At 52.3% G+C, this 14,015-nt stretch overlaps 1 protein-coding gene across 1 annotated transcript in view; it reads right to left on the bottom strand.

Moving 5' to 3' along the window:
- The window catches only part of LOC114923490 (sialoadhesin-like), a gene marked incomplete at its 5' end in the record, with an annotated part of 37,317 nt that overhangs the window by 19,034 nt on the left and 4,268 nt on the right, over positions 1 to 14,015 (bottom strand). The window contains 8 exons of the mRNA XM_029286531.1: positions 1,158 to 1,418; positions 2,935 to 3,237; positions 4,176 to 4,430; positions 5,249 to 5,551; positions 7,392 to 7,661; positions 8,282 to 8,581; positions 11,753 to 12,007; positions 13,225 to 13,488. Of these exons, the coding sequence (XP_029142364.1) occupies positions 1,158 to 1,418; positions 2,935 to 3,237; positions 4,176 to 4,430; positions 5,249 to 5,551; positions 7,392 to 7,661; positions 8,282 to 8,581; positions 11,753 to 12,007; positions 13,225 to 13,488 (2,211 nt within the window). The remainder of the gene's footprint in view (positions 1 to 1,157; positions 1,419 to 2,934; positions 3,238 to 4,175; positions 4,431 to 5,248; positions 5,552 to 7,391; positions 7,662 to 8,281; positions 8,582 to 11,752; positions 12,008 to 13,224; positions 13,489 to 14,015) is intronic.

Raw genomic sequence — 14,015 nt, 5'->3', positions numbered from 1 at the left:
GTGTCAATTTGTTCTCCAAAGCCCCCGGACAAGAAGCAACGGATGGAAACTATTCAAGGAGAGAAGCAACCTAGAACGAAGGAAAAATTTCTTGTCCATGAGAACACTTCACCAGTGGAACGGCTTGCCACCAGAAATTGTGGGTGCTTCCTCATTGGAGGTTTTTTAGGAAGAGATTGGACAAACATTTGTCTGAAATGGTCTAGGCCAGGGGTAGGCAACCTTGGCTCTTTTATGACTGGTGGACTTCAACTCCCAGAATTCCTGAGCCAGCCGTGCTGAGGGGAAAGGGAGAGGTTTCCAAGCTGAGCCAGGTTGGCTCAGGAATTCTGGGAGTTGAAGTCCACCAGTCATAAAGTGGCCTAGGGCTAGGGCAAACCGTGGCTCTTTTATGACTGGTGGACTTCAACTCCCAGAATTCCTGAGCCAGCATGGCTCAGCTTGGAAACCTCTCCCTTTCCCCTCAGCATGGCTGGCTCAGGAATTCTGGGAGTTGAAGTCCACGAGTCATGAGGGGGCCATAGTTCCCCCATGCTGGCTCAGGAATTCTGGGAGTTGAAGTCCACAAGCCATGAAGGGAGGCATCGTTCCCCCATGCTGGCTCAGGAATTCTGGGAGTTGAAGTCCACAAGTCATGAAGGGGCCAAGGTTGCCTACCCCTGGTATAGGGTCTCCTATGTGAGCAGGGGGTTGGACTAGAAGACCTCCAAGGTCCCTTCTAAGTCTGTTATTCTATTTATTACTCTAACTGGGTGGTTCTACAAATTCCAAACAAGCCAGCACAGGAGAAGACGGCTCTGTGAGCTTTGAAAACATCACGGGGGGGCCACCATCTTGACACCTCTTGACCTCCAGGTACCCTTGGAAGGCAGCTATGGGAAGGCAGTTCGGAAAGGGACCTCAGAGGTCCTCTAGTCCAACCCCCTGATGGAGCAAGGCACCCTATACTATAGCATCCCAATCAAGTGGCTGTCCAATCTCTCCTTAAAAGCCTCCAGTGTTGGAGCGCCTACAGCTTCTGGAGGCAGGTAGTTCCGCTGGCTAATTGTTCTCGCCGTTCACAGGGGGGGGGCTCCCCCACTTTCAGGTGCAGCGGTACCTTTCCCAGCCTGTAATCGGAGAGGGATCTGGAGGCAATCCAGCCCTTTGGCACTTACAAAAGACGGTCAGGCTGACGGACGGGGAGATGCTGAGGCTGCTCTCCTGGGCAGTCTGGGCTTTGCAGTAATAGGCTCCGGCGTCCAGGCGGGTGACGGGCAGGAAGGCCAGGGTGCCCTCGGCCTCCCCTTGGAGGTGTTTGCTGTTCCGGTACCAGGAGAAGCTGGCCTCCTCCGGGAGGCTTCCCATCACGTCACAGGTGAGGCTGACCTGGTCCCCTTCGACCACCTCTGGGGAGGGCGTGATCAGGATCCGGGCCGCTGCATCCCAGGAGGGAGGGGATAATAGGAAAATGGAAGGACATATTAATAACTGGAGGAAAGGCACGCTGGCCCTTAGAAAGAAGAGAGGGGAGAGGGAGGGGGAAGGAAAGGGGAGGGGAGGAAGTAAATAACCATAAGCGAAGGGGAAATTATCGACATCTATCTGTCTGTCTGTCTGTCTGTCTATCTATCTATCTATCTATCTATCTATCTATCTATCTATCTATCTATCTATCTATCTATCTATCTATCTATCTATCTATCTATCCATCTATCTATCATCCATCCATCCATCCATCCATGTCTGTCTTGTCTCTTGTCTGTCTTGTCTTGTCTTGTCCGTCCGTCCGTCCGTCCGTCCGTCCATCCATCCATCCATCCATCCATCCATCCATCTATCTATCTATCTATCTATCTATCTATCTCTCCATCTATCTATTATCCATCCATCCATGTCTGTCTTGTCTATTGTCTGTCTTGTCTGTCCGTCCGTCCGTCCGTCCGTCCGTCCGTCCGTCCATCCATCCATCCATCCATCTATCTATCTATCTATCTATCTATCTATCTATCTATCTATCTATCTATCTATCTATCTATCTATCTATCTATCTCTCCATCTATCTCTCCATCTATCTATTATCCATCCATCCATGTCTGTCTTGTCTATTGTCTGTCTTGTCCGTCCGTCCGTCCGTCCGTCCGTCTATCTATCTATCTATCTATCTATCTATCTATCTATCTATCTATCTATCTATCTATATCTATCTATCTATCTATCTATCTATCTATCTATCTATCTATCTATCTATCTATCTATCTATCTATCATCCATCCATGTCTGTCTTGTCTCTTGTCTGTCTTGTCTTGTCTTGTCTTGTCTGTCCATCGATCCATCGATCCGTCCGTCCGTCCATCCATCCATCCATCCATCCATCCATCCATCCATCCATCCATCCATCCATCCACCTACCTACCTACCTACCTACCTACCTACCTACCTACCTACCTACCTACCTATCTTCTGTCTACTCTCTCTCTCGCACTACTATTAAATTGTAAAGACTGTTCAAATACCATAATACAGGCAGTCCTTGACTTACAACTTCAATTGAGCCCAAAATTTCAGCCGCTAAGCGAGACGGCCATTAAGTGAACGTTGCCCCATTTTGCAATCTTTCTTGCCACTTGTCATTAAGCAAATCCCACTTCCTGGGTCAGTAGGTGGCCAAAGGGGATGATCGCGTGGCCTCCCCCGGGACACACGGCGACCGTCATAACTACGAGCCCGTGGCCCAGCGTCCGAACTTCGATCTCGTGACCCCATGGGGATGCCACCACGCTCTTAAGAGTGGAAAGCGACCCTACGTCCCTTTTTTTCAGCGCCGTTGTAACTTTGAACGGTCACTAAACGAACGGTTGTTAAGTTGAGGACTCGCTGTAGAGACGTGTGAATTTGGGGTGAGGGTCAGTTTCCCCCCCCCTCTCCCCCGAGGCTAACAAATGCAACCCTCACTTTGCACCCGAAAGTAGAGCCGTCGGGAGGCGGATCCGTGGGCGTTGGTGGCCGTCACGTTGTAGCTCCCTTCGTCTTCCGGCACCACCCCGGTCATCTCCACGTGCAGGGTGCCGGGCCCGGTTGTGACGCTGACCCGACGGGAGGCCGGCTCATCCTTCTCGCCGCTGGTGGCCAAGACGGCGTCTCCTTTGTACAGGACCCACGTGGCGGGAGGATGGCTGTCCACCGAACACTGGAAGATGGCCACGGTTCCCCTCTCGGTCTCCGTGAAAACCGACACGTGGAGGTTCCTCGGCGCATCTGAAAGCAGAGACCGCCCTTAATTATGGGGGCACGACGTCCACATCGGGTGGGAAACGTCAAAAAAGACGTGGAGAGTTTGGAAAAAGTGCAGAGAAGAGCAACTAAGAGGATCCAAGGCCTGGAGACTAAAATATACGAAGAACGGCTGCGGGACTTGGGTTTGGCTAGTCTAGAGAAAAGGAGAAATAGGGGAGACATGATAGCAGCGTTCCGGTATTTGAGGGGCTGCCACAGAAAAAAGGGGGTCACGTTATTCTCCAAAACACCAGAGGGCAGGACAAGAAACAATGGTTGGAAACTGAACAAAGAGAGAAGCAACCTGGAATTAAGGAGAAACTTCCTGAGGATAATCAACCAGTGGAACAGAAGTTTCCTTCAGAAGTTGTGGGTGCTTCATCACTGGAGGTTGTTAAGAAGAGACTGGACAGCCATTTGTCTGAAATGGTCTAGGCCAGGGGCGGGCAACCTTGGCTCTTTTATGACTCCTGGACTTCAACTCCCAGAATTCCTGAGCCAGCCATGCTGAGGGGAAAGGGAGAGGTTTCCAAGCTGAGCCAGGCTGGCTGAGGAATTCTGGGAGTTGAAGTCCACGAGTCATGAAGGGGCCGTAGTTCCCCCATGCTGGCTGAGGAATTCTGGGAGTTGAAGTCCACCAGTCATAAAAGAGCCAAGGTTGCCTACCCCTGGACTAGGGTCTCCTGCTTGAGCGGGGGGCTGGACTAGAAGACCTCCAAGGTCCCTTCCAACTCTGCTATTCTATTACTCTAATAATTCTATTATTCTCTAATAATAATGTGCACCAGTCATGTGCACCGGATATTTCTGGAAATAAAGGAGCTTATTGTATCGAGTTTTGATAAAAACTTTTTTTCCGTGGGGTTGTAACTTTGAACGGTCACTAAACAGAGCGAGTCGGGAAGGCCGGGGGCTCTTACACAGCACAGAGAGGGAGGCCGAGCTGGACGTCTTGCTGACTCCGTGATAGTCCACTCGGCACTTATACGCTCCGGCGTCCTCCAGGGCCACGTGTTCGAGGACCAGGGAATCCCCGGAGGCCCCCGGGAGATGGAGGCCCCCCTTGAACCAGGAGTAGTTAGCCGAGGCTGAGAGGTTGCCGCTGAGGGTGCAGGAGAGGCGGACGGCGTGGCCTTCGTGGACCTCCGGAGAGGGGCTGATGGTGATGCTGGCGGCTGAAGGTTGGTGGGATGGAAGAAGAAGGGAAGGGAAGAAGGAGAACGGAAGAAGCGTCACTTGCGGGGCCAAACCATCGAACCTTCTAAAGCAGCCGTGTCTTTGCCATTCGGCAACCGATCCCCATGCGGGATCCTGGTAAAAGACATCAACTTTTTCCCTCATCCGGTAGCAGGTGGGGCCCTTGGTGCTCTCTGAGCTGGGTGGTTTNTAGCTAAATCTATATGTGCAAAGCAGTTTTTTCTATCATGTCCGGATTTATCCGGACAGGCTCTGTGGTTGGCGTTTCTGAGCAGTTTGCAACAGCAGGTGTGGGTTTACAGGATGTATTTGGTTGGGACAGGATATAACACATACAATGCAGCTACATTTACTTAGCTTTTGTTGCTAACTAGCTTTGTGCATTTTGACGCATAGCCTGACATGGTGGTTTTCTTTGCCCTACTTGTTGCGTAGCCGTTGCTTCTGTCAGAGGATGTGGTTGTCCTACTTATTGTCCTAGGCCTCTAGTACGCAAGTTGGCCACTGGCCTAGTCTTACTATAGAAGCCTGAACCATAAAAATCCCAACAAAGGACTGTGGGGGCTATGCTGGCTGGGGAATTCTGGGAGTTGAAGTCCCTCCATCTTCAAGCTGCTAAGCTTGAGCAACATTGCTCGAACTGGCTACGATTTAGCGTACTTGTCATTATTCTTATTTTTTTACCCATTATTTTTTTCATCCTTTAAACCCCTCCCCCTCCCAATTCTACCCAATTTCCCACTCATGTTTGCCCGCCAGCAGAGTGGGGAAGAAGACCCTCTTCCCATCCACCTACTTTCTGTGGTGAACTCCATGGTGGACATGGCGTCCCCGTAGCGGTTTTGAGCCGAGCACACGTATTCTCCTTCGTCGTCCCACCTCAAGACCTGGATGGTCACCTTCAGGGTGTTATGCGAGGAGGTCACCTGGATCCTTGGGTCCGTCACCAACTGGAGAAGATCGGTGGAGCCCACAAGCGTGTTGCCCTTGTACAGAGCTATCTCCGAAGGCGGGTCGCTGTCCACTGTGCACTGGATGATGCCCAGATGTCCTCCTTGGGTCTCCAGGAACGAGGTCATCACGGGCAACCTTGGGGAATCTTTGGAGGGGGGGGCACAAAGGAAGAGATGTTGGCGTGGTTGCAAGGAGAGCGATCGGTCTGAACGTTCTCCGCAGGCCCTCTGTTTTGTGAGTCTGAGGCTACACCAAGGCCTTGGTCTCCTTTCGCCTGGAGGAGAGGAGACCACCCAGCAGGTTCTCCTCTGCCTCCTTCCCACTAGTCTATTGTCCCCACCTCCCACCTCCCTAAGTGTTGGAGTGCCCCATTCAACCCCCATCCCAATTAGCAGCATGGCAACCAATGCACTGGGAGATGAATTTGCAAAGCCCTGTTAGATGCCTCCATCCAGGACAGTGATGGCGAACCTTTTAGAGACCGAGTGCCCAAACTGCAACCCAAAACCCACTTATTTATCGCCGGGTGCCAGGTGGGCATGGCCCACTGAGTGGGCATGGCTGTGGTGATCATGGTAGACTGGGTGGGTGTGGCCAAGGTGGGCATGGTCACCTCAATGTTGCTCGTGGGGAGGGACACCTGTGGGGGCCGGGCAGGGTTGGGGGAGATCCAGGGGGTCTCTGGCAGGTGGGGTAGTGGGTAGGAGGCTCGTCCTGCGGGGTGAGGCGAGGCAGGGTGGGGGTGCCATTATCTCAGGGCAAAGCAAGGCAGGGGCAGGGGCGGCTGCTGCCTGACACCATCGGCCCCCGCACACAGAGGCCAGCGAGCACATGGGGGCCGACGGTGTCCGTCAGCAGCCACAGCCTGCCGGCCCCTCGACTGGCGCACTCTGGGGCTCCGCAGCCCGCCGCCAGCAGTTCAGAGAAGCACCCACAGAGAGGGCTCTGAGTGGCGCCTCCGGCACGCGTGCCATAGGTTCGCCACCACTGTTCTAGGACATGCCCTGCGTGGAAGGAGAATCAGAATTTTTCCAGCACAGGTAGAGGACTCCAGGTTACATCTATGGAGCGTCTCCGTCCTCCAGATCAGGATTGTCCCAAAGGTGCTTTTTCCCCGACTTTCTTTTTAACTCTTTGAAGATGTTTGGAGACGTTTGAGGACTGTGTTATAGCCTGAAGATAGATGGTGTCTTTGCAAGAGGCCACCGAGGTCCAAACTGAACAACGTCCTCTATCTCCCGTCTACCACACAGTCCTTTCAGCGGTTCCAAGAAGGCTCCACACCCTTTTGCACCACTCAGGTAACCCCGAGGACACAGGTCAACCTCAACAGTGGCCTCAACGACTCTCCAAAAGAAGGCAAAGGACCAGCTGTCTGCAAGGAGTATAAATCCTTCCCTTCCTCCACCATCCAGTCAGAGCTGAAGAAGCTTCTGGGATGGGAAGCGAAACGTCTTCAAAGAAGAAACAAAGAAAGTCCAGTTGCCTCCTGAAAAAGCAACTTTGGGACAACCAGGATCTGGATGATGGAGAAGCTCCATCGACTTTTAGCCATGCACTTCGGGGATGAACACCCTTCAAAGGGTGAGGGAGCATGAACGGATTTCCAGAAAATGTTGCAGACTACAGGAACCATTTGCACTTCAGTTTGAGAGGCAGACCACCATAGACTCATCCCCATCATCCTGCGCCCGTCTTCAATGGTGAAGGGACCCAGGGCAGTAAAACATCCTGCAGCCAAGAAGGCTCCCCACCCATTTGCACCGCTCAGGTGACCCTGAGGACACAGATAAACCTCCAGGTGGCCTCAGCGATTCTCAGAGAGAGTACTAATGAGCAGATGACTGCAAGGAGTATAAATCCTTCCGTTCCCCACCAGTCAGAGCCAAAGAAGCCTCTGGGACGAGAAGTGAAACATCTTCCAAGAGAAACGAGCAGGTCCAGTGGCCTCCTGAAAAAGCACCCCCCCAGGTTTGGCTACTCACAGAGTACGCGCAGAGCGATGGGCGGTGAGATGTGGCTCCCTTTCTTGTTCTCGGCCACGCAGTGGAACGAGCCAGCGTCTCCGCTGACCACCGCTGAGAGGACCAGGGTGTCCTTCTGGCCTTGCTGTAGCCACTTGGCGTTCTTGTACCAAACATACGTGGTGGGGTCTTCTTCTTCTTCTTCTTCGCTCCCCACGGTGGTGAGACAGGTCAGGGCGACGCGCTGGCCTTCGACCAGCTGGTCGGAGGGGCTGGCCACCACCCTGGCCGCTGTAAGCAGAGGAGGGAGGAGGAGAAGACCACGGCTGTCAGGCCTACAAGGTGGATCAGCTCAACCGGCCTCCAGAAGCGGTGAAGGCTCCAACACTGGAGGCTTTTAAGAAGAGACTGGACGGCCATTTGTCTGAAATGGTATAGGGTTTCCTGCCTGAGCAGGGGGTTGGACTAGATGATCTCCGAGGTCCCTTCTGAGTCTGTTATTCTTTTTTTTTCCTTCCTTCCTTCCTTCCTTCCTTCCTTCCTTCCTTCCTTCCTTCCTTCCTTCTCCAACACTGGAAGTTTTTAAGAAGAGATTGGGCAGCCACTTGTCTGAAATGGTCAAGGGTCTCCTGCTCGAGAAGGGGGCTGGACTAGATGACCTCCAAGGTCCCTTCCAGCTCTATTGTATTCTGTTCTGTTCTGTTAATTCTAACTCACCTTGTATGGGGGCGGGGACGGGAGTAACGGAAGGGAGTCGCCGGCCGTGGGCCCTTGATGGAGGTCCGGGCCTCCCCTTCCAAGGGGCTCTCCTCCGGCCCTCCTCCATCTTCTCTTCCGCGGTCCCCTTCTTCTCACCCTAAAGAGGCTCGGGGTACCCGCTGCAACCCCCCACCTCCCCCCCACTTACTCACTCTGGCTCCGGAAGAAGCTGGAGCTGCTGGCGTTCCCGTACTGGTTGCTGGCCAGGCACTGATACTCGCCCTCGTCCTCCAGGGTGACCCTCTGGATCTCCATCTTCAGGGAGTTGCGGGTGGCTGCGATGCGGATCCGCTGGCTGGGCGCCGAGTGCGAGCTGGTGGTGGCCAGGAGGCGCCCGTCCCGGAAGAGGCTCAGGGTGGCCTGGGGGTTGCTGTCCACCGTGCAGTGGACGATGGCCAGCTGGCCCCTCTGCCTCTCCTGGAACAAGGCCAGGGAGGGCGGCCGCGGGGGATCTGCCGGAGGCAAAAGGGGGTGAGGCTGGATGGCGGGGGCCCGGATCCGCCTCGCAAAGGGGGCCTTCCTGGAACGCAGGGCGGTGCATCATGGTTTCTGGGGTCCCCGGGGGACAGGAAAAGCCAGGGAGCTGGGTCTAAGGTTGTGTTTCTCCACTTTGGCAGCTTTCAGATGGGTGGACTTCAATTCCCAGAATTCCTCGGTCCAGCCATCTTAAAGCATGCTGGCTGGGGAATTCTGGGAGTTGAAGTCCATACATCTTAAACATGCTGGCTGGGGGATTCTGGGAGTGGAAGTCCACCCATCTTAAACATGCTGACTGGGAATTCTGGGAGTTGAAGTCCACCCATTTTAAAACATGCTGGCTGGGCAATTCTGAGAGTTGAAGTCCTTATATCTTAAACATGCTAGCTGGGGAATTCTGGGAGTTGAAGCCCATACATATTAAAATGGCTGCCTGAGGAATTCTGGGAGTTGAAGTCCAGTCATCTTAAAGCAGTGGTTCTCAACCTTTTTAATGCCGCGACCCCAACCGATCGTAAGTCGAGGACTAAACCGGTCGTAAGTCGAGGACTAAACCGGTCATAAGTCGAGGACTAAACCGGTCGTAAGTCGAGGACTTTCCCTGCCCGGGAGCGCCGTGCATGCGTGGTTCCGCCCCCTGCGCCGGCCGAGGCGTAGCTGGCAAGCGGCAGAGACGGAGCAGGCTGACCACCAGCTGGCCCAGCCCAAGGGAGGTAAGGCACCCGCCGGAAAAGGGGGAAAAAATGGCGGACAAAAAAAATGGCGGACAGCCTTGCTTGGCGACCCCCATGAAATGGTCAATCGACCCCAAATGGGGTCCCGACCCACAGGTTGAGAACCACTGTCTTAAAGCCTGCTGGCTGGGGAATTCTGGGAGTTGAAGTCCACCCATTCTAAACTTCCCAAGGTTGAGAAACCCGTAGCAGAGGCGTTAATGTTGCCCAGGAGCATAAAACCGTGAGTAACATCCAAGTTTAAAGTCTGTCTGCGTTGATAAATGGCTGCCTGCCTTGTGCATAAATTCTGCAGTAAATGTAATTTAAAACAGACAGCCGTCCATCATTCTGGCGACCAAACTGTGGTTTACATCCTGGGGGCTGCGTAGGGAGTGGGCTTCCTCGTTTTAATGGCTCCTGAAGCATTGCCAATCAGTCTTCCTTCCACCAAACTGCCTGGGGGGGGCAAGATAGGATAGCTTCTCCCACCCCCCAAATAAGCTGGGATCCTGACCCATTTTGGGGGGGGGGCTGCACGAGGGCTGTAAGAATAAACAGATGCTTAAAACTTTTCCTCTCCAATTTATGCTGCTGTTTCCCCCCCCCCCCTTTTTCTGCTTGCAGCAAAACTGCTTCCTATGCAATCCACACATTCTTTTTTTGGATGGCGGCTTCCTCTACGCCCCCATCCTGGTTTAATTAGGCCTGCAACATACCCTGGCTTGGCAGAGGTTTTTTTTTTCTGTTGCTGAGTGAGGCAGCTGCTAATGGAGTTGTGCCCCCGTTTTAGGACTTTGTTTTGCCACAATTGTTAAGTAAAATCTTTCAGTAATCATGATAATAATGATGATAGAGTTGGAAGGGACCTTGGAGGTCTTCTAGTCCAACCCCCTGCTCGGTCGTTAAGCGTATCTGGCTTTGCTTGTCAGAAGGCCGCAAAAGGGGATCACACGACTCCGGGACACTATAGGTAGTCCTCAACTGACGGCCACAATTGAGCCCCAACATTTCCGTCGCTAAGTGAGACATTTGTTAAGTGAGCTTCGCCCCATTTTACGATCTTCCTTGCTACCGTTAAGTGAGTCACCATAGTTGTTAAGTCAGTAACACGGTCGTTAAGCGGATCTGGCTTCCCTCATCGACTTCGCTTGTCAGACAGTCGCCAAAGGGGATCACACGACCCCGGGACACTGAGACCGTCATAAATGTGAGTCACATGACCACGTGGGGATGCTGCGAAGGTTGTAAGTGTGAAAACGGTCGTAAGTCCCTTTTTTTAAAGTGCTGTTGTAACTTTGAACGGTCACTAAACGAATACAGATTGTCCTCAATTTACAACGGTTCATTTAGTGACTGTTACAACGGAACTGAAAACAGCGACTTAGGACTGTTTTTCACACTTACGACCATCGCGGCCTCTCTGTGTGGTCACGTGATCAAAACTCAAAGGCTTGACCACCGACTCACATTTATGACGGTCGCAGTGCCTCACTTAACATTGGGCTCAGCTGTGGTCGTAAGCCAAGGACAGCCGGTAATAGGGTTCACATCCTACCAGTGGAGAAGGTCTGGAAATAATCACAATCACAATCACAATCATAACCACAATCATAATCATAATTACAATCACAATAATAATCTCAACCACAGCCACAACACAATCACAACCACAATCATAATCACAATCACAATAATAATCACAACCACAGCCACAACCACAATCACAATAATAATTACAATCACAATAATCACAACCACAGCCACAACCATAACAACCACAATCACAATCATAATCACAATGACAATGACAATCACAATAATAATCACAACCACAGCCACAGCCACAGCCATCACAACCACAATCATAATCACAATAACAATATTCACAACCACAATCACAACCACAATAATAATCAGAGCCACAACCACCACAACCATAACCACCAGCCACAACCACAATCACAATCATCACAATCATAATCATAATTACAATCTAATAATAATCACAATCATAATCACAATGACAATCACAATAATAATCACAGCCACAGCCACAACCACCACAGCCACAATCACAATCACAATCATAATCATAACCACAATCACAATCGCAATCATAATCATATAGCCATAATCATTTAATCATATAATCACAACCACAAGCACAATCATAAACATAATCACAATAATAATCACAGCCACAACAACAACCACAATCACAATAATAATCACAACCACAGCCACAACCACCACCACAATCACAATCACAACCACAATCATAATCACATAACCATAATCATATAGTCATATAACCACAACCACAATCACAGTCGTCTCCTCTAGCAAGAAGCAACCTTGCAGGGCTGGTTTGGGCCAGGCCCGTTTCTGGGGACCCAAGCGCAGGCCAAGGGCCCCGGGGCCCAAACTCACACAGGACGGTCAGGCTGACGGCGGCGGAGGTCTGGCTCCCCTTGTCGTTCTGGACTTTGCAGGCGTAGTAGCCGGTGTCCCCGACGGTCACCTGCTGGAAGGTCAGGATGCGGGCGCTGCCCTCCTTCAGCCACAGCGTGTTCTTGTACCAGCTGTAGAGGATCTCCTGTTGGTCTCCTCCAGGCACCTCGCAGGTCAAGGAGACCATCTCACCTTCTCTGACCCTGGAGGAAGGACTGACCGACAGCACAGCAGCTGGGGAGTTGGAGGGACACCCGGTTGTAAGCCAGCATGGAGCAGAGTTCTGCAAACTCGGCCACGGGAAGACGTGTGGACTTCAACTCCCAGAATCCCCCAGCCAGCATGCGCTGGCTGGGGGATTCTGGGAGTTGAAGTCCACACGTCTTCCCGTGGCCGAGTTTGAAGAACCTTGCTGTGTAGTCCAACAGACTTTGATCACACCCAACCAGACAAACTGGCCACAACCTAAATTAGCATCCTGGTCTCTTTTCCCCTGGGAACCACCATCCTGAAAGGGAGCAGGGAGGGGAGGCCCTACCACTTCAGTTCCCATCATCCCCTGTAGGAATAGAGACAAAATTGATGAAACAGGGACTTGGTGTTATGCTTGCAATATATGGAAGTTGAAGTCCAGCCCTCTTAAAGCATGCTGGCTGGGGGATTCTGGGAGCTGACGTCCACCCCTCTTAAAGCATGTTTGCTGGGGCATTCTGGGAATTGAAGTCCATCCCCATAAAACATGCTGACTGGGGGATTCTGGGAGTTGAAGCCCACCCTTCTTAAAACATGCTGGCTGGAGAATTCTGGGTGTTGAAGTCCACCCATCTTAAAGCATGCTTGCTGGGGCATTCTGGGAATTGAAGTGCATCCCCTTAAAACATGCTGGCTGGGGGATTCTGGGAGTTGAAGTCCAACTGTCTTAAACATGCTGGCTGGGGGATTCTGGGAGTGGAACTCCATCCCTCTTAAAGCATGCTGGCTGGAGGATTCTGGGAGTGGAAGTCCAGCCATCTTAAAGCATGCTGGCTGGGGGATTCTGGGAATTGAAGTCCACCCCTCTTAAAGCATGTTTGCTGGGGCATTCTGGGAGTTGAAGTCCAACTGTCTTAAACATGCTGGCTGGGGGATTATGCGAGTGGAAGTCCATCCCTCTTAAAGCATGCTGGCTGGGGAATTCTGGGAGTTGAAGTCCACCCTTCTTAAAGCATGCTGGCTGGGGGATTCTGGGAGTTGATCCATACATCTTAAACATGCTGGCTGGGGAATTCTGGGAGTCCCCAGGTCTTAAAGTTGCCAAGTTTGAGACCCCTGGCCCAGAGGCTACTCTTTAAGCTTATATGGGCGGCATGTAAGTTTTAAGGAATAAATAACATTTTAAAAAGGAACGGAGTGCCTGAACCAGTCCGGTCCTCCTTCCTATGGCCTGCTGAGATGCAGTTGTGGCTACTCACAGAAAATGAGGAGCGGGACCCCTTCGGCCACCCCGGTGCCCAGCGCGTTCTCGGCCTCACAATTGTAGAGTCCGTAATCCTTGAGGGACACAGGCTGGATGTTCTTCACCTGCTCGGTCCCGCAGGCAGAGCCGTCCTTGAACCACCTGAAGGCCGAGGGCTCCGGGTAGCTGGCGCTGACGTTGCAAACCAGAGACACGGCGTCGCCCACTCGGATGTTCTGGTTGGGGGGGCGGAGGATCACCTGGACACCCTTGGGGGCATCTAGGAAGGGACAAAAGAGAAGGAGAATAAAAGATCAAAAAGCCCAGAGGGATGAGTGGTGGGCTTCCATTCTATAGGGCAGGGGTAGGCAACCTCGGCTCTTTTATGACTGGTGGACTTCAACTCCCAGAATTCCTGAGCCAGCCATGGTGAGGGGAGAGGGAGAGGTTTCCAGGCTCAGCCATGCTGGCTCAGGAATTCTGGGAATTGAAGTCCACGAATCATAAAGCGGCCTAGGCCAGAGGTAGGCAACCTTGGCTCTTTTATGACTGGTGGACTTCAACTCCCAGAATTCCTGAGCCAGCCACGCTGAGGGGAAAGGGAGAGGTTTCCAAGCTGAGCCAGGCTGGCTCAGGAATTCTGGGAGTTGAAGTCCGCAAGTCATGAAGGAGCCACAGTTCCCCCCATGCTGGCTCAGGAATTATGGGAGTTGAAGTCCACGAGTCATGAAGGGGCCACAGTTCCCCCCATGCTGGCTCAGGAATTCTGGGAGTTGAAGTCCACGAGTCATAAAGTGGCCTAGGCCT

The sequence above is a fragment of the Protobothrops mucrosquamatus genome, unplaced genomic scaffold, assembly GCF_001527695.2.
Source record: "Protobothrops mucrosquamatus isolate PMUCROS unplaced genomic scaffold, P.Mucros_1.0 scaffold3999, whole genome shotgun sequence".
In the NCBI taxonomy this organism is placed as follows: domain Eukaryota; kingdom Metazoa; phylum Chordata; class Lepidosauria; order Squamata; family Viperidae; genus Protobothrops; species Protobothrops mucrosquamatus.
This window is presented reverse-complemented; position numbering and strand designations above follow the sequence as displayed.